This window comes from Hydractinia symbiolongicarpus, chromosome 13 (assembly GCF_029227915.1).
Source record: "Hydractinia symbiolongicarpus strain clone_291-10 chromosome 13, HSymV2.1, whole genome shotgun sequence".
Lineage (NCBI taxonomy): Eukaryota > Metazoa > Cnidaria > Hydrozoa > Anthoathecata > Hydractiniidae > Hydractinia > Hydractinia symbiolongicarpus.
Genome location: NC_079887.1, coordinates 20,727,338 through 20,750,518, shown reverse-complemented (window position 1 = coordinate 20,750,518; position 23,181 = coordinate 20,727,338). Strand labels below are relative to the sequence as shown.

The 23,181-nt window shown below is 34.9% G+C and overlaps 3 protein-coding genes across 4 annotated transcripts; 1 reads left to right on the top strand and 2 right to left on the bottom strand.

The window, feature by feature from the left end:
• Positions 1 to 877: 877 nt before the first annotated feature.
• Positions 878 to 12,730, top strand: LOC130623582 (uncharacterized). 2 transcript variants are annotated; one of them, XM_057439083.1, is made up of 9 exons: positions 878 to 1,029; positions 7,294 to 7,414; positions 7,828 to 7,872; positions 8,858 to 8,896; positions 9,432 to 9,481; positions 9,606 to 9,690; positions 10,793 to 10,921; positions 11,362 to 11,565; positions 11,767 to 12,730. In XM_057439083.1, exons 2-9 carry the CDS (start codon positions 7,295 to 7,297, stop codon positions 12,223 to 12,225), a joined length of 1,131 nt encoding a protein of 376 aa, XP_057295066.1. In that variant the 5' UTR covers positions 878 to 1,029; position 7,294; the 3' UTR covers positions 12,226 to 12,730. The 2 variants fall into 2 exon arrangements, with proteins under 2 accessions (XP_057295066.1, XP_057295067.1); XM_057439084.1 differs by lacking the exons at positions 878 to 1,029; positions 7,294 to 7,414 and adding an exon at positions 6,916 to 7,250.
• A 1,354-nt stretch (positions 12,731 to 14,084) lies between these two features.
• Positions 14,085 to 20,268, bottom strand: LOC130624370 (DENN domain-containing protein 3-like). The gene is made up of 6 exons (XM_057439966.1): positions 19,951 to 20,268; positions 17,353 to 19,635; positions 16,859 to 17,053; positions 16,429 to 16,672; positions 16,083 to 16,252; positions 14,085 to 15,978 (listed from the first exon to the last, which is right to left on the bottom strand). Exons 1-6 carry the CDS (start codon positions 20,147 to 20,149, stop codon positions 15,257 to 15,259), a joined length of 3,813 nt encoding a protein of 1,270 aa, XP_057295949.1. The 5' UTR covers positions 20,150 to 20,268; the 3' UTR covers positions 14,085 to 15,256.
• A 305-nt stretch (positions 20,269 to 20,573) lies between these two features.
• On the bottom strand, positions 20,574 to 23,135 carry LOC130624372 (WD repeat-containing protein 38-like). Its single transcript, XM_057439968.1, has one exon. The coding sequence runs from the start codon at positions 22,956 to 22,958 to the stop codon at positions 21,879 to 21,881; it is 1,080 nt and encodes a 359-aa protein (XP_057295951.1). The 5' UTR covers positions 22,959 to 23,135; the 3' UTR covers positions 20,574 to 21,878.
• Between the last annotated feature and the right edge of the window lie 46 nt (positions 23,136 to 23,181).

The following is a 23,181-nucleotide window of genomic DNA, read 5'->3' as shown; positions in this document are numbered from 1 at the left end:
TTGCTGAAAATGTAAACATGCAAAAAGGTCTATTCATATAAATCGGAAGGCATCATTCTACGCTCAATAATAGTTAAAAACCTCAAACAACGTTTCCGTGAGAAGAAATCCACAGGAAAAGACCCTTTTTTCACCAAATCCTAGCAACTTTTTTTCCTGCCACGTAAATGCCAGAAGCAAAGAGCTTTTACTGCTAAAAAGTAAGCAAATAACATCATGCTGGAAATCTATTATTACATGGAACCACTGTAATGGTCTTTTCGTTAAATAAACTAATCCCCAGTTATAATTCTTAGTTCTAGACGTATAGCTAATTGATTAGCTAGTTAGCTGCTGTGTTTTTACGTGACAAATTATGTATAGCTAGCTAGCTATATAGCTAATATGCATGTAAAATTAGTTTTGTTAGCTGAAAATATCCTTAAAAAAGAACACGCAGTTGCGTTTGGTAAAAGGCGATGATGAAACATACAACCACTACAAACAAACTAAATACTAAAAAGTTAAGAAACCAGTCTGAATTGACAGTATTAAGGCAAAAACTGCATTTTCTGTTTTGTTGCAACATCCACATTTGCTCCACATGTGTTTGGAAAAGCTCGAAGTCCATCGCGTTGGCTAGCATTGCTTATTGGGGCGTTTCATAGACAAAGGTCTAGCCCAAAAATTCATTTTAAAAGTTTCAATTCAAATGTTATTATAATCATAAAACTAAAAACGTGAAATTGAAGAAAAAAACAAAATTCTCACTCTCAAGAACAAAATACTTTTGTAAAATAATTGACGAAAACTCTTATAATAACCCCCTTAAAATAAAGGAATTCCCCGGGGTATATTGGACAAAGATTGTTGCGTCCGACTGGAGGTGTGTGTGCGCCAGCGGGTGATAACCTTTTGAAATTGAATTTATTTTTTTATTGTTTTTTTAAAAAAAATGGCCGCAACGTCCTTCGATTTATGAATTTGTTTATTTATTGTGCAGAATGTGTTGTGATTACATTATGCGGCATGAAGGAATGGAGAGAAGAGGTACAAGATAAGATTTTACTTGTCATCTGTCATAAATATAGTGTACCGTCATGAGCTAGGACAAACAGCTGTCTTTCTTGCATGCATTACATTATACTTTGTATTTTTTTTAATTTCTTGAACTATAGCTAGCTAGCTAGCTAGCTAGCTAGACAGTTCAGGAGTTAAATCCTTTTTGTTACAATTGAGAGTTTGTTACAATTCAAGGAGGCTTCTAATAAACATTTCAAGCTAAGGTCTTAATCTTAATCTAATTTTTCCTATATATTTTAATAATGGTTTTTTATTCTATAATGTTTTTATTGCTAATAAACAATAAACTATTTTTAACCTTTCTGTTTAAAAATTATTACTCCCACAATATATATAATGATATTTACAAATCTTCAGTGCTCCCCAGTGGAAAAAATTGTAATTGTTGTGTAAAAGCAAAGCGATTTTTCTGGGCATGCCACTAAAAATATTCATTATTATTATTTTTTTATTATTATTTGGGAAACTTCATGTTTTCTCATTTGGGAAACCGTTACCCTTAGCTAACAGGCCAGAAATACGGCAATGGTTTCCCATTAGGGAAACCACTAAAATAAAAAGGAATCTGCACACGAGGTGGTTAAGAAGCGCACTACAAATTTTTAACCAATAGAAAGGGAATATTTCCCCGCAAATTTTCACAGAAGGAAAAAAAAATTATCATAGCCTCTTTCCGCAATTCCATAAAATGGTTCTTAGAATGGGTAACGGTTTCCCAAAAAGGAAACCCAAATTAAAATCAAAAAAAATTAGTTTAGGAAACAGTTTCCTATATGGGAAACCATTTCCCTATATGACATGGGAATTTCCCTATAAAACATGGGAAACCGTTTTATGAATATATAGCAGCCAGCTAGTTTACTAGCTAGGCATATATAAAACTGGAGCACCCACATCTGCTTGAAAATTCATGATAATGTGCCATATTCTTAACAGCCAGACAATAACCAATATTTTTATACTTTAATTTCATTTTTGCAGTGCAAATTTTTGCAGACCACAGGACATAGGTAGGATGGATCATCATACCAAGGGTGCTGACTCACCATGCCATAAAACAGCAAAAAAGCCTGGGGTCTTTCAGGCAAGTTTGATGTTTTAAAAACAAATACAAACTTATAGTTAGTGGATTGTTTCCACTGGGAACCACTGAAACAAAAAGAAACAAAAAATAATACAGTATGGCTCGAATGTAACTTTACATGTACGCGATATTTATCACCCTCACATGAGCTTTCGGTAGCGTCAGAACTTTCGTTGTTATTGTTAACCTATTGTTAAACACATGAGCTATTTTTGCATGTTGAAAACAATAGAGTTCATGTCTTGTTCGCGAAATTTAATTAGCTTATGTGAACTAAGTGTGTTTCCCATTGTTGTATTTAATTGCTATAGTCGTCAAGAGATCAACGAAGGAAAATAAAATTTAACAAAGATTTAAGTTTCGTTAGATTGCATTTTAAAAGTTTAAGAACAAAAAACGACGATAGAAAAGCTTTGTTAGATCGTGTTTTAACAGTTTAGGAACGAAAAACAGCAATAAAAATGCTTTGTTAGATTGCATTTTAAGAATTTAAGAACGAAAAACGGCGATAGAAAAGCTTCGTTAGATCGTGTTTTAAAAATTTAAGAACAAAAAGCGGAGATAGAAATGCTTTTAACGTGTTATGTTTGTTCATTTTTCTAAAAAATATATATTTCAATAGCCTTCGTGATCTTTAACACTTTTAAACAATAACATGCATGTTACATGTGACAACAAAAAGATTCATCAAATCTTATTGTTCTGACTTGCGCACGACGATAACAATAGAAAGCAATTAAGTTCGTGTATAAACAAAAGATATGTTAACGTTCTTTATGTAGACATGAGATCGTTACATGAGGTCGTAAAACTCGCATACACGTAAAGTTACATTCAAGCGGTACTGTAAAACCGAGACTGCCTAAGCTCAGAGAGAGATTGCATTATTTACGTGGTTAGCCTCACTAATATCGAGGGATATACCCTGTCTATTATATCCAGGAGGGGCGATGGCTTAGATGGAGAGTCCTAGACTATTTAATACTCGTTTTGAGCTACGCAGACCCAATTACAGCCCGCACTCTACTAGAACTACCTGCAACATCCAACGGCCCACACATGGGGCCATCTCCCCAATTTCCCTCACATGGCTTGGGTTAACCCAGGGCTATGGTAAAATTCACTCGCCCATGTTGAATCGGCGTCAAGAGGAATCGAACCCTGGTCTCCCACACAGAGTGCTGGAAACACAGAGTGCTGGAAATACTGTTCTTTTTTTATAATGTAGTGGTCAAACTAACAATAAAAGAGCTGCAGCGGTGATTCTGCTAAAATTTACATTTATCGAGAAATCGAGGAAAAACTTTTTCTACCTCCTTATTTAGATGTATATCACCTAATTAAGCTGTATGATACAGCATATTTAGGAGATCTCCAAATTAAGCTATACAGCTTAATTAAGAGGATTTCCCTGACTGTTTCTCTAAACAGGAAGGCTTTATTGCGAAATTCCATGTAAACCAGTTGTGTGAAGCTCCTCTTGTTTGGTGATGGCGCCGTAGATTAGTGGTTATATTAAAATGACACAAAATTTGTATTTTGGCTTCAACCGCGAAATTAAAATGCTGCAAAATGCAATTTTTCGGAAAAAAACGCGAAATTAAAATGACTGCGAAAATTTTATTCCACGAAATTTTCATGCAATAAAGTATATAGGAATTTACCTTGTGTCTAATATTTTTCACTTGATTAATGTTGCGTGGTAAATCACTGACTGACTGGAATCCCATAATTCCCCCACTTTCTTCAAATTCATCATAATATATCTTGCTTCAACCATCAGACGTGCAATTTGATGCTGCTTGTAAACGATTTTAGAAGGAAGTTTTGATGTTTTACTATTTCCATGCCACTTTAATTGAAAATCATGTGGTTCTCCTTCAAAATAGTACTTTATTATGTTATAGGACAACCTGTTCTGAACTCCATCGACAGCGCTTCTAAGACTAGAACAAAACAACAAAGGACTAGGTACAGAACCCTGATGTACACCAAATTTACACTAAATTTATCACTAAGTGAATCCTTAATCCTGACACGACTTCTACCATTGCTGTACATAGACTGTACCATCGTAACTAGCGACTCATCCACACCTAATTTTCTCATAGCCCACCAAATAACTTTATGTGGCACTCTATCAAAAGCTTTCTCTAAATCTACAAAGGCAATATAGAGATTCTTTCTCTTTCCTAAATACTTTTCTTGAAGCTGTCTGAGTAAAAATATTGCATCTGTAGTGCCACGCCCTGGAACAAAACCAAAACTTTCATTACTTGATCAACCAACTTCAAACCTGAAAAATGAAGTAAAAATAACTTATTACAGATGCACAGCATATCCTGGTTTTCAGCGGACAGAGACTCACCTTGTCAGTCATACTCGTAATTTATTTAAGGGGTTGGTAGTAACTTAATTTTTTGTCAGACTTGCAAGCATTACATGCAAGGGTACATAGAAGTGCAGTAGTATTGGTGGATAGTTAAGAGCTGACATTCTGTTTTAATGCAAGCGTTGCAAAGGTGAGATTATAGAGAAATTTCCAGCTTCAATGATGTACAACAGTGGCTCGTTAGAGATAGTTGAGAACTTCTGTTACTTAGGTGATATGTTGGGCAGTGAAGGGGGTGTTGGAAGAAGTGTTACTTGCAGGATAGGTTCTGCTTGGAAAAAGTTCAGAGAGTTACTTTCTTTGTTGCTAGGTTGTATGAGGCCTGTGTAAGAAGTGTTACGTTGTACGGTAGTGAGACATGGGCATTGAAGCAGCAAGATCTTGACCGTTTAGAAGGGAATGATATTAGAATGGTTAGGTGGATGTGTAACACCAGTCTGAGAGACAAAAAGAGTTCAGATGAGCTAAAAAGCAAGCTAAGTATCCGTAGAATTAAAGATGTTATCCAGACAAGAAGATTGGCTTGGGCACTTGGAAAGAATGGAGGAGGATAATTGGGTAAGAAAGTGTAGAGCCTTGATAGTTCCTGGGGCAAAGCTCAGAGGCAGACCGAGAAAGACTTGGCAGGAGGTTATAAGGACAGCCTTGATACAGAGGAAGTTTAGTTTAGATCTAACACAGTCTATAGATCAGATTAGAAGAGGGTCATTAATATACCTTGCCCACCCCATGCTAGCATGGAAAACGGACGTTAAGCCGAGAATGATAATGATGAATGATGATTTTTTACCAATTCTTTTCTTTTTGAAGGCTTTCTTGGAACTCTTGTAGAATCTATAATTTTACCTTCTCCGCTTAACGTTAGTACAACGCTATATCCCCTGTTTCACCATGTGCCGAGATCGTCTTTGGACCAGTCAGCATGGTGTGGCAACTCTCCTAGGTTTATTATGAACACTGCGTTTTCTTTAACATTGACAACATTCTTCACACAAACACGTTCGGGTTTCATTTTAAAAATTAAATCCACTACCTGGAGATTTGTCAAACTGATTATTACTTTGCGAAAGGTGTTTGCGTATCATTAATAAAATATTTAACTTCTTCGCTGTTATACCCATCCACACTTAAATCGCTATCACAGTCCTGTTTATTATTTTTTCATTTTCATCTTTTACCCATTCAAATCCACTTTTTCGATTGACCTCTCCGCTGACACTATCGCTTTTACTGTTAACCTTTTCCTGCATTATGTCTCCTTTACACACTCCTTTTTTTCCTATCTGTCATTATTATTTCACTCATTGTTTACTTTCCCTCCTTCTATGACAAATTTTTAATTTAAGCCGTAAATAAAAATCTCGCATATCAGAATGTTTGACCACGCTGGATTAACAGCTGTTGTCGCTGGTGGACATATATTATCACACACCTTTAAACAATGGTTTTGCAAGTACCACATAGGTGTGAAAAGTATCTGATGATGTTTTTAATTTAATTTTCGGTAGAAATACCAACTTCGTTCCAGGGTCTTTTTAGTCTAACGTTAGCCCAGGTTGAATTTGTGTTTATGGCGCAGCATCACCGTAAAAGGGCTACTGAAATGATTGTGCATGTTAAATGTTGAAGTATCTAAAGCAAACTAAAAATATATGGTTATATATTTTGACCTGTGACCTGCGACATGTGTGACCTGTGGAATACACCATCCGGGTTATGTTGTTATTAGTCTTTTAAAATTTGTTTCTTTAGGAGACCTATAACTTCTTCCCACCAGAAAATCAGAATAGTTAAGGTTAGATGTATAAATAGATGTGCATATTTTACATAGCTTGCCTTAAATGTTGAGAGATACACTCTCTATTATTTCCAAGAGGGATCATGGCTTAGATGCTATGCAGACAAATTTATGCAACATCCAAAAGCGCACACAGTCTGCCATGTCCCCAATTTCCCTTGCATGGCTTGGGCTAACCCTGGGCTATGGTAACATTCACTTGCCCCTATTAAATCACCACGGGGAAGTTGAAAAAAATTACCCAATTTCAAAATCGCTTCTAATATAACATGTTTATCACACATCAAAAACCACCCATCAAAACAATATCGTAGGAAGAAAAAATATCACCAAAAGTCATTTGTAGAAAGCAAAAACATTATGATAGATTTTTCAAAAATCAGCATTGCAACAGTCGTTTCCAAATCATTTCAAATCGCTTTACATTTGTTTCATAAAACAATCTGTAGACAATTTTAAAAAATTATCAATTTGTATAAAATGTGAAACAATTGTGGAGATGATCCCTTACTTCTATTGTTTTTTTAATTCTGCTACTATACTATACTATTTTGTGTTTATTGGTAAGTTTGAATAAAATATTTTGTGTTTAAGCTTTTATATGAGTGAGGAATTTGTGTGAAGAATTTTATGTAAAATTGATAAGCATGTGTATACCACAATGTGCAGAAACATAAAACATAGGGTAAAACAATCTGCAGATTCTTTCATCAATTTAACAGATGTGGCCAACTTTACTCTTTTTCTTAGAGTTTTCTATTCACTTTTTTGTTGTGGTTTTAGAGTATAAACATTTTGTTTGTATTTGTTCAGTGATTTGTCAACCCCTTGATGTTTTATGAGAAACAAAGATTCATTTTTGCTGAATGAATTTTATTATTATATCACTGTTTATGTATTGCAAAGTGATAAAGGTATTTTATATTTATTTGTTTAAAGTGGAAATAATTGTTTTAGAATGAAGACTTTTCTCCTAATTTTCACACTATGTGGTATGGAAGCAAGAAATCACACTTCCTCCCACCCTACTCCTAGTATCATGCCATCACATACTAACCACAGCCAAAATTTTACACAGGTATAGCATTTTTTGAAATACAACTACTGTAGATATAGGTCATATTGAAGAAGAACTACTTTGTTCATCACTAACATGATGCTAGTGATGAACAAAGTAGTTCTTCTTCAATATGACTTACACGCATTATACTCGCCCGTCATGATCAGAGGTCTGATTGGGGTGAAGCATTCTTTGTTGAGAATGAAATATGGATGTGCTATGATAAATATTCACCTATATGTAGATGTAGGCATGTTAAAAAAAATAAAACAATTTTTTTAGCAATAATTTATATTTTTAGTGCATGATGAGCACAGTGCCTAAATTTCAAAAGCAGTTTTTAATCCCAAAGATAATTATAGAAAAAAAATCACATCACAATTATATAACACATTATATCAATCTTATGTTCTTATTTCTTGTATATATAGACAACACTATCAACAGTATGCAATGTCCAAATTGATGGACAAAAGGTGAGTGTTTGATAAAAAGATTTCCATTTTAAACTGAAAGCGTTTTTCAAATCTGAATGATTGAGTGAAATTGAGTGTAGCTAAAGCAACACTTTAACATCTACAAAATTAAAAAACGTCAAGTATCTAAATGTTGGATTCGTCTTCTCTATCCTTATTCATTTTAAAAGTCTTTTGGAACATGTAAAAAAATAAATGTTGGTTAGTGTTTCAACATCACTCTTTCAATTTACGATAGATTTAGTATTTAGCCTGCGGATTCAATTTTTTTGTCTGGAACACAATTGAAATATTTTTTCAGATATCATCAGCTGTTTTGTATTTAGGAGTTGAGTTAAATCAGGTGAAATTATATAATCAATATTTCCCATTTTACATAAAATTCCAAATATATGATACTTAAGAAATTTACTAAGCAAATTTGCCTGACCAGGACATTCTTATTCCACACCTCCTATCATTATTTTTTAAAGTTTTTTTCCCCCAGGATAATTTAAGTTTTTCGAACCTGTTTTTGTTAACCTGTTGAAAAAATTTTGTTTTTCTGACATCAGAAATATCAAGTTGATATACTGAATGCTTATTATTACTTGCTAATGCTTTATAAACATTATGTTATATTTAACCATTCAAGATGTTGTTTTCACTAATTTTATAAATGTTTTAAAGTACACTACTATTAACAAACAAAAATTTTTACCCCCTGTCCCCCACTATTATTTTCCAACGGGAATACTGTCCTTATCCTAACACTATACTAGTATTGGAGACCTGAGAGTATATTTTTTTATTTTTTATTTTATTTTTTTACATTAAACATTCCAAATGGTAGCTCGTGTAATAAAGATTATTAATATTTAAAATTTTCACCCATTCGTTTTGCCACAACACTCCATGTACATGTTAAGAATGTTTTAAGTAATGATTTTATGTCAAGTTAAGTTTAGTTCATTTAGTAAATAGCTTGATGTTTTTATAATTTTAGGTGTTAATGAAAAACATCACATGTCATTCGCCAGCTGATGTATGTATTGATTTTTATTCACGCATTAAATTAATTAGTAGATTAGTTTAACAAGTCTGAAATATTCAAGAGATTTTTTCTTTGTCACGGCAAATTTTTAAATGGCGTCTTTTTGTGATTGCTAACTAAATACCTATGATTATTACTAGGTCTCACCGATACACCCCTCCCCTGCCCTCTTCCATGGTCATTTTAATCTAAGACCATCAACCAATGCGTCCAGTGACCACTGTTTTTATCTGTAGGACAAGAAAATAACTGTGTAGGATGACTAGACTATATACTTTCTTTACAAAAATGGCAAAACAAACTACCATTTTTCTTTTCTTACCGAAAAAAAATGTGAAAAAAACTGTCTGAGACGATTACGACCAAAGTTAGTCGTCTTACAGTTGTGATTTATAGGACAACCACTTGCAAGACCCCCACTTTTTCAGACCCCCACTTTTTTCAGACCTCACAGTGACCTTCTTTCACAAGTTTGACTGTAATTTCAATTTTAGCTTAACAGTGAAATCGCCTGTATTTTATTTAGGCCATGCATTGTTTCCATGATCCAATATTTTGTGAAAATTATTTTCCACGGTAAGTTTCTTGATGTTTGATCTTTGGTTTTCTTTTTCATAGAAGGTCATTCCTGCAATAATTTTATACTATTCGACGCTTTCATCTACTTAATTTAACCTTTTATAATTTGTTATGAATATAGGAGACGAGAACTGGCTGATGACGATCGACCAGCATACGGAGAATACAGTTCATTGCATCATAAAAACTGGATACGTATCATACAGGTGTGCTATTTCAAAACCTTTGATATTTTTTATGATTTCTGTGTAATAATGCTGTCCGTTGAAAAGTGGTAAATTTTGGATGAAAACTCAACAATCGGATGAAAGTATGCAGATTTTTTATGTGAGATTATTCGAGATTATTTACTCAGGACAGCCTCTTCAGTTCATATTGGTATTGCTATCATCGATGGTCCTGCGAAGGGGGTCCTAGCGCGTTTAAAGCTCCCATTTGAGCTACGAATATCTTGCGAGCACAGAAATCACTCAACTGGACAACCGCCTAAGATATTTTTCCTATTGTCATGCTTAACGCTAAGCAGAAAGGATAGATTCACAATGTTATAGTCCCGGCATAGGTCGGTAGGGGTTTGAACCAAGACCTCCTGCACTGGAAGCAAACGCTCTACCATATGGCTACCAGTCGGTTTGGGTCGAATTCACTTGTCAGGCTGTAAATTTGTAAAGTTAAGCAACTAAGATTTCAACTTGGATAATGTATAACAAGCAGCATATTAAATAGCTCTTTAAAAAAATAGTCTTTAAAAAAAATCGTTTGCAGATAATTAACATTTTAATGCAAAGATAGATGGTAAAAATCCTGTAAAATTTGCATATCACGGTTAACAACTTCTCAGCATCTACGAGACTCAAATTATTTCTTTTTTTAGCAAGTGATACTGAATGAAAAATAAAGTTGTTTATAAAAAGAACTAATTTTCGCGAATTAATCACGCTTTTTCAAGAAAATATGTACTAATGGAAATGGAGCAAAAAAAAGCAAGTTAACAATATTCAACAAGTTTAAAATGCATCGAATTTGTTTTGCCATTGACGCCCCAGTTATGATTGTCACTTGAGCTCTTTTAAATGAGCCAAAAAAAGTTTTAACGTTGTTAAAACTTTTTTTGGTGTGAAATAGGCATCACTGTCATCATAGTGTGCAAAAAATAGAGTGTTAGGTTATTGTCTCATTGTGAGTTCATACACCTTTCTTATACTGCACATCCATGATGTACTGTACTGACTTGCTTCCATTTCATTTCACTTATATGTAACATGTAGTTCTTAAATTTTTGTAAATTTTATCCGTTTTTATGTTTAGCATGGTGGAATTGCGTTTTTATACCATCCATGTCTTAAAAAAGTCGAAATAAACAAATTGAGAAAACTGGCTGCTAGCTGTCTACATCGTTATGTGTTGGCTCCTTATGAAAAATTATCAGAAAAACAAGTAGGTTGTTTGTTGCTAGGTAACACTCTTGGTTTATTAATATCCTGGCCAAAGGAGTTTCAACTTCGATGTTTTTTAGAACGTCTGGCAATTCGAATATATCATCAGCCCTCGGCTGCCGTTTTAAAAACGGTGTGCTTCAGTGTTCGATTCCGTACATTTGTTATTCTAAAGCATTTGAACTGTCTGCACGGAACAAAGAAATTGAAGCGAATCTTACAAGTTTTAACCCGTAAATGGGTTTTTAAGGTTTCCAGCGTACTGGAGCCTTTAGTTAATATATATCACAAGTTTGCCAAATATTTTGCTTCAGGGTTGAACATTCTAAATCTAATCAACACCTTAGGAGAATAACTGGAACACACCACGCTTTATGTCTACTTATTTGTTAAAATAAATTGTTCTAGTCTTTGAGGATGAAAAGTTTAGTTACTTTCTAGCCTTTTGGTATTATCAGTTGGGGATGCTTTTATATCTCATCGCTTGCCAACGTGACTGATATGAAAACGTTCATCCGTGAAAGAGCAAACAACGGACCGGCTTCTCATGTGAAAACAAATGGAAAATTTCAGACGAATTTAATCGAACCATCAGCAGTTGTCACTAATGAGAGAGACCAAATTCTTTGTCCTACAAAGAAAGAGGTAAGAAAACGTGCAGGATGATGGGATGAAAATGAATTTACACCAGAAAACTCCTTATTAGGTCATGGTTGTTTTTAATGCCAACAAATTTAGGCAAAGTTTAAAACACACAACTCCTTTAACCATGCACTAAAAGAAAAAAATGTTTTTTTAAAATTCACATTGTATGTTTTTGTGTTACTGTATTCCAATTTATTTCAGAGACAATTATTCACCGTACCACCAGTAACGAAGAAAAAGAAAGATCCAGAATCTATCATCCAAAAACGTTTGGAAACTGCACTTCACAAGCGAGACAAACCAGACATAAACATATCCGCCAATATCACGCTAACGAAAGTGCAGGCTGGGAATGCAGTGTGGGCTGCTGGGAGTTTAATATTTTTGTGTGGCATTCTCATAGGTGTTCTCTTGTATACAAAAATGTGGTCACACGAAGAAAAACAGCATAAATATAATCGACTACAGGATTACTCTGATGGATTCGAGTACGAGTCTGGCCACAGCCAGTTTAGTTTACTTAAAAGTAGTCAAAAATTTATGAGCGTTTTTAGACGAGAAGATAAACATGAACCTAAGTTAGACTCGATGAGTCGAATGAACTTGATGATCCCTATTGATGAAGAGGATGAGGAGGACGAGACAATATTTCAAAGATAATAAATGTGAATTTATTTATTTATATAGGATAAAAAGGGAATTTTTGTCTTTTATACGTCCATGGCCAAACGGTAAAGTGTACTTTTCTAACATTTTGAACTAGCAATAATCGTGTGTATATTTTAAAAACAACTTGCTTTGTAACAAGAAAAATAAAACGCAACAAAATATCAAACCATGTTGCGTGGAACTGAGTAGCTATTTCAACCATATTCTGTTGGAATGTCAAAATATTGTGCATGTTTTTACAATAAACTATTTGTGTAACTGCTAACCATGTGGCTTTTCTGTAAAATTTAAAACACTTGATTCGACTTCTTAAGTGGGATCAACACGAAACATTTCGACCAATTAAGAAGTTAGGTTGAAAGTTTGCTAATAAAACGAACAGTAACTTTTTGTGTATATTTTTGGTATGGTGTAAGTTTTTGTATTATATAGAGCATAGAAATATTTAAGATTTGATTGTTAATATGTTATTATACATTTTTGTGGAACATAATGACGTATTTTTTGTTGTTGCAACTCCGGCTTCAACAAGTTGTTGCGTGGAAAACCAACTTGCACTCCACCAGAAAGATTGCAATTGTCTCCCTCGTTTATTAATCAGACATGTTAAACGTATGACAGGGTTCAGAGTGACTCTGGAAAACCTGGAAAAAGTACACTTTTTGGAAAAACTCAGGGTGAACCTGGAAAACTCAGAGAACTTTTTCTAAGTCAGGGAAAACTCAGGGAAGTTAAAAAAGAGAAAGCTTAAATGAACATATGGATTTCTTTTTGTTTGTTACACTTTGTTGTATTCTATTTACAACTCTCTCACTTTCTTACTTTGTAACATATAGTTTTGGAAAGCTACTGCATTAAAAAGATGATATGTTTTGTAAGTTCCAGTATTGTTTAACATTCTTTCTCAGTTCGGACAACTCTGGGAAAAATAGTATCTTTGTGTAAAGACTCAGGGAAAAAAAGGGTCTTTTTCATGATGTCTCCCAGGGAAAACATCTGTATTCATTGAAACTTCAGGAAAAAATATTCTGATAAGCCACTCTGAACCCTGTATGACTCGCACTGGCCAACATACCATAATAGGCCTAAAATGTGTGCTAACTCTAATTTCCGAGTAAGAAAAGTGTAAAGCTTGCCTCTAACTTTATAAATCAACCATATTGAACCGACCGTATGTTGGAATTTGTTTATGACTTTTCCGAGCTTCCATTTTCAGTGCATAGATTGTGTTTATTGCGTAATGTAACCCAGCATTGACTAATAAAAAATCCAGTGTAGATAAAGTTAAAGTACTTTGTATCGCCGATGTTATTCCCGAAAAGCTTTTGTTCAAAACGTCAAATGTAACTCCGCACTTAACAATTGCTGCTCATTAGTGTGTCGAACTGATGATGAATTTCTCCTAGAAACAATTAGCGCTAAAATTTTAAACATGTTTCTATTTATATTGTAGAACTACTTTGTTCATCACTAACATACTGCCGCACGTAGTGTAGTGGGCTCGCCTGCGGCTCCGAGTTCTGGGGATCGCGGATCGAATCGCGCTCACTGCCTGACTTACACGCATTATACTCGCCCGTCATGATCAGAGGTCTGATTGGGGTGAAGCATTCTCTGTTGAGAATGAAATACGGATGTGCTATGATAAATATTCACCTATGTATGTTTCTATTTATTTCCTTAATATTTAAACTTATGGCGGAAACTAACGCAATATTAATAAACTCAATGAATTTATTTGTCCAACAGTAGTTTTCAGTTACTTTTCTTTCAAATTTCAAGACTGTTAGCTTTAGCAGTTTCATAACGTATGCCGGCCATTACTGAGTCTTCCATTAAGAGGAACAAAATCAAGTAGAACTATATTCCAAAAATAAATTATATACAAATTATGTAATACAAATGCGCGAAGTTTAAAACTATGAACCTTATTCCAGAAAATTAACGAGACACAAATTTGATTTAAATTTTAAAAATTCGCGTTAAATCGCGTTAACTTCCTTTCATGTAAATTTCACGATGTTTAATTTTGTGTCTTTTTAATTTCCTGGAATGAGGTAAAAAATTATGTACATTTTAATGTAAAAAATCTAAATTGATTGAAGGCCGATGTACAGATTACAGATGTACAAATATACAAGCTGTGGACGTGAAGTGTCGCAAATGCGAAAAACCTTTTTTTATGAAAACAAAGTCAGTACAGAAGTTAAACAAGAATTAGGGGCTGTCCTAACACAGTACTATGTTTCTTTTTTTAAATTGGTTTTTAAAAAATAAAAGTTTTACTAAAACAGATCACAATATGTTTCTTAACTTGAGGCTGAGATTATACCTAATATAGACTTAAAGTTCACTTGTACTGTTACCTCGCAAAATATTTAGGAAGTTAAAAAAAGTAAATTAAAAGATGGACAGGGATCTTGCTAAAAAGAACTTTAAGGGTATGAACATGGGCTTGACCCTTTTAAAGTTAAGAAACATCCATACCCAAAAAGTATGTTTCCTATTAAAAAAAGAAGTGTGTTTTATAAAAATATAAAAACTTTCACAAATATTTGGACCACTTATGACTGTTAGAGGATTCGCCTTGCGCTCGCGAAACTCTCTTGAAATATTATTACTAAAAAATAACATGGAAAAGTGTTATCAAAAAATATTTAAAATAATTAAAATTAACATCTACAAATGGAAAACAATTCTTTTGACGATTAGACTTGTAGTTACGTAAGGTTTAGTAACTTTAAGCCGAAAGAACTGCACGTGCAGTGAAGAAACTAAACAATTTAAACTGTAGCAAGCTTTCTTGAGTATAAAATATCGCGAAAAATTGAACAATAGGTTCTACAAATAGCGAAAATAAGGGCAGTAGAGCCTTTTAATACGTCGTCGCTTTCATGCTTGACACACACAACACAACAACAAACACATTAAGAGAAGGTAAACATATCTATCACGTGTTTCACTTATGACATGTGTTTTACTCGTGGGTGAATAAGTATTACTTCTTGGATCAATGGGAAGTTCACTTGAAATGTTCGATCGGTTCTGGAAGTTTGGACTTCCGATCGACAAATTCATAATCTTCTCGAATAGAATCATACGCTTTTTTATTGACGCGCCTCATCTTACCGTCGATAACTTCAAAGCCCATCATGGAATTCCAAACGCAAACCTTTCCCTCCTTCGACGACGAGCCGGTTATCACGTGACCTTCCCGCGTTTCACACATACTTTTCACCAAATCGGTATGCGCGTGTAATTCGCGTTCGATCTTCCTCGTGTCTGGAGTAAGTAAGACAACTTTACCGTCTTTGTTACCTATCCATATACTTCCTTGTGCGACCACCATACTACAAATTTGAATGCTGTTCTCCAGCTGCACTGTTTCATGCGTAAGCTTCTTGGTATTCCAAACGTACAGCCCTCCTTTAGATTTCGAGCCAACCCAGATTTCAGTGGGACTTACTTTTAATGCATATTCTAGCAGAACAGGCATTTGGTAATCGTCGTATACAATAAGCTTTTGTAGCACGGGACATTCCCTTGACGAAATATCAACGATTAAAATTTTATCGCTTGTAACGCACCACAAGCTCGTGTCGTTCACCAGTATGATTTGTGACAGCGTGCGGACTTTTTTTAACATTAACGAGTTGATCGCTTCTCGTGTTTCTGGGTCCCAACAAACAATCTGACCATTGTAGCTCGAACTCCATACAACAGTCTTCCTCTCAGAGATTGGATCTAGCAAGAAGAGAATAAATACAAGCGCACACATTCTTGCAGGTAAAAAGCATACCATAGCCATATTTTTTTTAAAACGGTTAGAATTATAGAGTAAAACAAACCTGTTTTAACTTGTGTAATAATATCCGATACAAAATCCGTATGATTTTGCAACTGCTGTTCGGATTTTCGGGTTTCCGTATTGATGACGTATATAACAGAATCAAAAGAGCCAGCCCAGATTTGATTGCTACCCACGAGATTCAGACAACTTATTCGGTTTTTTGCGTACCTATAAATAAACAATTATTCCGTGAACAGTGTACATGAAAACACATGTTGAAATAAACTCTTGTTTTGTATACGTGGTAATCCAATATAAGATTGGTGTTTAAAGAAAAAATAATTTTTAGAGTATAATTATTTTATACATTTCACAATTGTTTTGTTAGTGATATTGTGACTGACCTTAATTCCGATACACAGTTCCACTTATCCGTCTCATAAACCATAATGGCTCCCGATCCCATTCCGCACCACAATGACGCAGATTCGTTCAACGCAGTATTACCTGGTACATAGGCGATACTCATGACTGTCGTGCGTTTTGCCTCACGCACGCATGGGTCAAGGCGCATCTCCAACGCTTCTTTTGTTTCTTCTGATAAACCTTCGCATTCAGCAGCTTTTCGTTTCAAAAAGAAACAACCACCTGGGATGGAAATGTGTAGATTAAAAAAAATCTTTTCGCTTCCCTGTCGCTTTAAATGTCAGCTTCGGTATTAAAAATGTCAACTTTTCTATTAAAAATATCAACTTTTTTATTAAAAATATCAACTTCGCCATAAAAAATGTTAACTTTGCTATTAAAAATATCAAATTTGCTGTTCAAACCTACCTTCTACCGTCTTAGGCGGTACATTCATTTCTAGTAGGGCACGCGCAACAAGGACATTATTCACAGCTAGATCTACCATTTTAGGATCTCTCATTGCTATAGATGATTTATGAGCGGCAGTCATTTCGTTTAAAAACAACAACCACACATCTCTTTCTTCTTTTAAGCAAGCATAACAAGGAGGTATATTGCGGTCTGTAAAATATAAAAGAATATTTTTTTACATAAAAAGAATTTTTGAATTTTTTGAAATAACGCGAAACATAAAAAGATTTTCATTCAAGATCGCCGTTCCACAATTTTTGTATTAAAAATTGGCATAAAAGATGGTGTACAAATAAAGCAGATAAAGGCAAAAATTTATTACAAGTTCGTTGGAGAAAGAGTTCATTTAGGTTCATTTTCGGGATTATCTCAAAAACATGTTACTAAGTAGAATACAAAAAAAAGTCTACTCAGTCCAAGATTGAGAAAATATGATGAGAGATTCTTACCACTATTAATGATTCTTAATGCTTGCACACCAGTCCAAAAAACGGATGAGTGCTGGTATTTTATGATCTCTTTGATGTCACATAATGGTGTTATCAACAAATATTCTCTCGCGCCATCGCGAACAAAAAACAATTTATTTGATGTTAACACGAGACGTCCCATACCAAAAATACTACTAATCAAAGATGAAACGTGCAGGATTCGATCGTTCGTTTTAATACGCACACCCGATACTTCTCGATTTTCCGAGTGTTTATCGATATCAGAATACACTTTATACAATAGGGTAAATTGATGTGGATATATATATTCTCCATCTGTCGTTAGCGTATCAAACAACCAGTCGATTAAATCTGAACTGACCGCAATTTTAAGCGTTTTAACGCGTTTCGTGAATTCGTGTCGATTGATCGGACCTGTTGGTAACTTTCTCGACCCGTTTCGTTTTCGATCGATTTCTTCTTTGTTGGTAAACGTGCGGAACATCACTGTTTGCTTATAAAAGGCTTCTCGTTGAAGCTGATCTAAATCTTTCGGCGATAGATTACTAACTACTTCAGCTGCGTACTCCTTTGGAAACAGCTCAGGCGCCGACGAGTAGAGCGAATGAAAATCTCGCAACCCATCGATCGGTTGGCCACACGCAATATGCGCGAATCCTCGCATATACAAGTAGGAGGCCTTTAAAGTTATCGATTTGCTATCGATTTTTTCCAAATGTTGTGTTAAACTGCTCAAGTATATACGAAAATAACTATCACTCGATATGCTTTCGTCAAGAAACAATGGTATTGTAAAAAAATCAGTTTTTCGATTGAATATCGGGGAAATATTTGCCGAATGCTTGATGTGTTGAATTATCGACGAGCTTCGACTGCGAGATGGGGATTTTCGTTGCGAAGCGATTCGTTCACCCAACATCGCGAACGCATCTCTACGTTCATGATTTTCCATTCGCTCCTCCACGAATCGCTCAAACGAATCAGACGAAATGACTTCGATAAAAAACGAGCGTTCATCATCGTGTCTCGACTGAAGATACGCATCTTTATCGAAAAATCGTTCTCCGAAATTCATGTGATTAAAAATATCGCCAAACAAACTCACAAGCATATCTAAGAAGGTATCTTTAATTTCGGCCTTTAAATCTTCTACCAGATTCAGCCTTTGCATCATAAGAGTTTCGTATGAAAATACAGAAGGCATCGATATAAGCTTTAAATCAAAGTGTGGCGATGCTTTCTTTAGACGCACTAAAAGAGACTGGGCCACAATATCAGGCATGGGCGGAACATTATTATTCTCACCGTAGTCGATCTCTCCTTTGTCAATATTGACAAGCACTATACTGGGCGTCTCTGGCTGCTTACGAACTAGTTTCACTTGACATTTTAAAGAGCTGTGAACGCCCATAATGAACGGACCAGGAGCTTCGATTAAGTCTCCTAGACTGTTCGGTAAAACAGGCACGTATGTCAAACGCCATTTTATAGGATCTATATATGTCAAAAATGTCTCGATTACTAGCGTTAGTAAAGAATAAGACGAAGACATAAACACCATGCGTTGCTGGGTAAGCAAGCACGTAATCACTTTTACTATTGTTTCCGCGTTAAATATCAACAGTGGAATATGTAGGTCTATATCAACAACACGTCGATCAGCTTCGTCTGCCGGATAAACGGTATGGCAGCATCCAAACAAAGAAAATTTAATAGCAAGTGGGCCAGCTGGAGGTACTGGAATCGATGTAACAATGTTGGATAATTTCATAAACGATCTCCAAAAGTTTGACGAGTCAGCGGTAATTTGTGGTAAAAACGAGGACAAGCAGTCCTTCATCACATTGATATATGGGTACAATGATACCAAACAGATGCACATAGGTACGTAAACAATGGTCATTTTTCCCTGTGTACAAAATGCTGAGTCAGATACATTCGCATTCGAAAGTGAAAACTTTCCCTTTTCATCCACACTTTCAACGGTCATCAAAGGACGTGTGCATGTAATGCACACTGAATACGTTCTCTCTCCCTCCATGTTCGTCAGCACTAGGTATGAAACTTCTGGTGCTTGAGGTTTCTTAAACACATAACCTCCTGATGGAAAGCAAAAAGTGGGCAAGCTCTGAATAACCTCTGTGGAGAAGGGTAAAACTCTTTTTGCATCTGGTTTATAAGAAACAGATCTGCGGTAACCTGCAGTGGATGTAGATAATCCCTCCTCGGGAGTGATAGCCTTTGGACAAATCACTTGTGTGTCTTCATAAAATGGTTCACCTAGAAAGACGTGATAATATAAAGTTAGAAGGATCGATACAATCGAAAAAATCTTACTTGGTTACGCTTCAAATAACAAAGAGGGATGCATATTGCGAATCTTTTTAATCTGCAAAAGAGGCGCTTACCTGGTGTGAAACACGTTTTGAATTTCAAGAAATTCGCACGACAAATAAAAAAACAAAGAAATAAAAATAAAGATAGAAAAACAATCTTATACGGGCTAAACGATGGAGAACGTATTCGGGTTAAACGATGGAGGGCGGATATGCCGACCTCAACCTCAATAAATATTTAAACAGAAAAAAAATTTACCTTCAATCTGCACAGTTGATTCTGGAAAATAAGCTACATTTTCTGTGAACACGGCAAGCACGTTCTGTTTATACGGCCCGTATTTTTCATGATGTTCAGCATTCATAAGCGGGCCGCCTGACATGTGAATCAATTCAGTGTTTTGGTCCACACCAACCACTACGCAGGCATCAACCAGCGTATTTTTAAGTTTCGGCATGTTACGCTTTTTATAACTATAATTAAAAATTTTACTTTACAAAGAAACAACTTTGAGACTATTTTACAACTTCAGACTGCCCACTCAATACCAACTCTCTTTTTCCTAACATTTTCTTCACTTTTTCAGCTATTTTCGACATTCCAGTGAGTGAACACTTGAAATAAAAGCTATCAGCAAATATTTAACATGATATTTGAAAACCTAAATAAAACTGGGTCACAAAATCAACGAAATCTATTATTTGCCACCGCTCAGCGTAATGGTGACGTCAGTGATAAGTAGCGTCATCAAAGTTTAGCCACCATGTCTGAAAGAAGGCAATCTCCCTCCGTAGCATAGCAACACTAATTTTTATCAACGAGGGAGAACTAACTAAATAAATTCCTCTGCGGAAACAATAAATTTTAAAAATAACTTAATCTGATTTCAAATATTTGATTGACTTTGCGTTTTTACATATACCAATAAATAAATAAAAACATCTTTTGAAATCTCAAAACATCAACTTTTGTATCGCACACTTCTCTGAAAGTTGTAAGAAATTCGAATATATACAATTATTACCAAAACGTAAAAACAAAACAAAATATAATTAGATAAAACAAAGTAGACCTAAGCACGCCATGTTACGACGCAACAACAACAACAACTTCTTTCCCAGTACTCATCAAGAGCGTGTAAATAAAAAATTGATATGTTCACTGCTTTCAGGATATCAACAATTTGTGAGTAGCAGTACTATATCCACGAAAGCTAACAAATTGGCGCGACAAAAATTACTTAAAAAAACTCCACATTTATGTAAACAGATACGAACATAACATCCATCTAATTTTTAAAAACAGCAGAAGTAAACTTTCTACAAATAAACAACTTTCGTATTTGCAGTTATGAATAACAGATCAATATTACAAGTGAAACCAGGGGTATGATCTTAAAAAACACTTTGTTCTAAAAGTTTTTAAGGTACAAATTTAAATAAATAAATCTTTTGGTGACAGGAAATTCGAACATTAACTATATCTGTCATGTTTTGAAAAGTCAAATATATCCTATAAATAATATATACACAAAAAAATACAGACACAAAAAAATTAACCACCCCCGGATAAGTACTTGACATTTAATGAAACATCTGATAGTAACCATGCTACTTTCAGTTTTCAGAAAAACATAACAACTTGAAATTATTTCTTGGGAACGCAACAACACTTAGTGTGTGGTTTTGTTAAATCAAGTTAGATGAATAATTATTTCTCAGAAACTTTCTTCATAATAAATAAAAAAATAAATACAAAAATTTAAACGATAAAAACACAAGTAACTTATGTGTGAACAAAATGTTTCCATATTAAAAAACAAGTTAAGAACAGTGTAGGAAAATATTTTAAAGTATCAGACATCTTTGACACAACTGCATTACGTTTCCTCTCTATTAAATGTAAGAAAAAAAACATGGAAACATTGTTTATGTGCGTGAATTTAAAAACACACAACCCCGCGGTACGTGTAAATGTTACAAAAATCAACATTTGTTTTGATCCTTTAACAAATTATATAAATACATGATCGGCTTTTCCAGAACTTTGAAAAAATATTAAAATACCACTCCCCAAACATCACGTGAAATGATGTCACGACGAAAGTAGCTTTAAACCATAATATACAGATAAAAACTGCTTTATTGTTTAAAGTAATGTGACACTTCATCTAAGTCACGTGGACATCAGTATAAACACAGTGACACCTGTTGAGGTCCTGATGACAGAAGCTTACCATCTTCAGTGAACGACAGTTGATGTATTTCATCAGTGTACGCTTCCAAAGTCTTCAAAAGTTGGCCTGTCTCTACATCCCATATTTTCACGGTTTCATCATCCGACGCAGACGCTAAAAAGAAGCCGCTAAGAGAGAAAACACACGCCTGCACAAATCCAAGATGGCCACTTAAAACATGCAAACAAACACCTTTCTTAGTGTCCCAAATACATAAATTACAATCCCAAGAAGCTGACGCCAGCAAATTTTGACAGGAGAACGATACAGCTTTGATATTACTTGTGTGATATTTTAGCACCATGGCCTTTTGAGAACGTTTGTTACGCTTGACTGAAGTTAGTTCCAATCTTGATACACATCGTTCAACATCATGGCAGTGGGTCATTTCACTGGATTCAACATCGTGGGAGCTAGTGATTTCACTGGATTCAACATCGTGGTAGCTGGTCATTTCACTGGATTCAACATCGTGGGATCGACTGATTTCAGTGTATTCTTTTATATCGTACAAGAGAATCTTGTAATCCCATGACCCTGTAGCAAGTAGGTCGCCATTATGCGAAAAACAACAGCACTGCACAACACTCTTATGATCATCCAGTATTCGCAATGGACAACCACTTTTTAATTCCCATAATACAGCAGTGTAATCCCATGAGCCACTGCAAACAAACAGCGCACTTCTGGAAAAGCACACGCTTTCAACACTCGACACGTGACCTTTCAAAGTTTGTAATAAGATCCCTGTCTTCACATCCCAAATAAAAACCAACCAATCAGCTCCTCCCGATGCTATTTTGTCATTGTTATAAGAAAAACAAATACATTTAATTGACTTAGTATGTGCGGCCATGGTATGAATAGCTTTATTTTCGATCATGTCCCAAAGTCGCAGAGTTGCATCGTCAGCTCCAGTTGCGAGTAACTTCCAATCCGAAGTGAAAGCACAGCATGACACGTCGTCATGGTGACCAACAAAGGACTTGACAGTCACTTTGTCAAGGTCACAAAGTTTGTCTTCACTCATTCAATGTAATTTTTCATTCACTCAATGTACACACAGTCTATATAACATATGTATTATTTTGGCTTATTCCTGGAATCTTTCTTCATTCTTTATAATATTCTGTAGTATTCAGCCATACAATATTTACGCATTCGATGCAATATGCCACATATCCTAACTTTATTTAATCACAGTGAAAGACTAAAAAAATTAAAATAAAATCACATATCACATACTCTACCAA

Excerpts from the sequence above, each read along its gene's own strand:
- LOC130623582 (XM_057439083.1), top strand. The coding sequence starts at position 7,295 with ATGAAGACTTTTCTCCTAATTTTCACACTATGTGGTATGGAAGCAAGA. Across the intron at positions 9,691-10,792 it reads ACTGGATACGTATCATACAG|CATGGTGGAATTGCGTTTTT; the intron begins GTGTGCTATTTC and ends TTTTATGTTTAG. Across the intron at positions 11,566-11,766 it reads TTTGTCCTACAAAGAAAGAG|AGACAATTATTCACCGTACC; the intron begins GTAAGAAAACGT and ends AATTTATTTCAG.
- LOC130624372 (XM_057439968.1), bottom strand. The coding sequence starts at position 22,958 with ATGAGTGAAGACAAACTTTGTGACCTTGACAAAGTGACTGTCAAGTCC.
- LOC130624370 (XM_057439966.1), bottom strand. The coding sequence starts at position 20,149 with ATGCCGAAACTTAAAAATACGCTGGTTGATGCCTGCGTAGTGGTTGGT. Across the intron at positions 17,054-17,352 it reads ATTAAGAATCATTAATAGTG|ACCGCAATATACCTCCTTGT; the intron begins GTAAGAATCTCT and ends TATATTTTACAG. Across the intron at positions 15,979-16,082 it reads TATTACACAAGTTAAAACAG|ATCCAATCTCTGAGAGGAAG; the intron begins GTTTGTTTTACT and ends TCTTCTTGCTAG.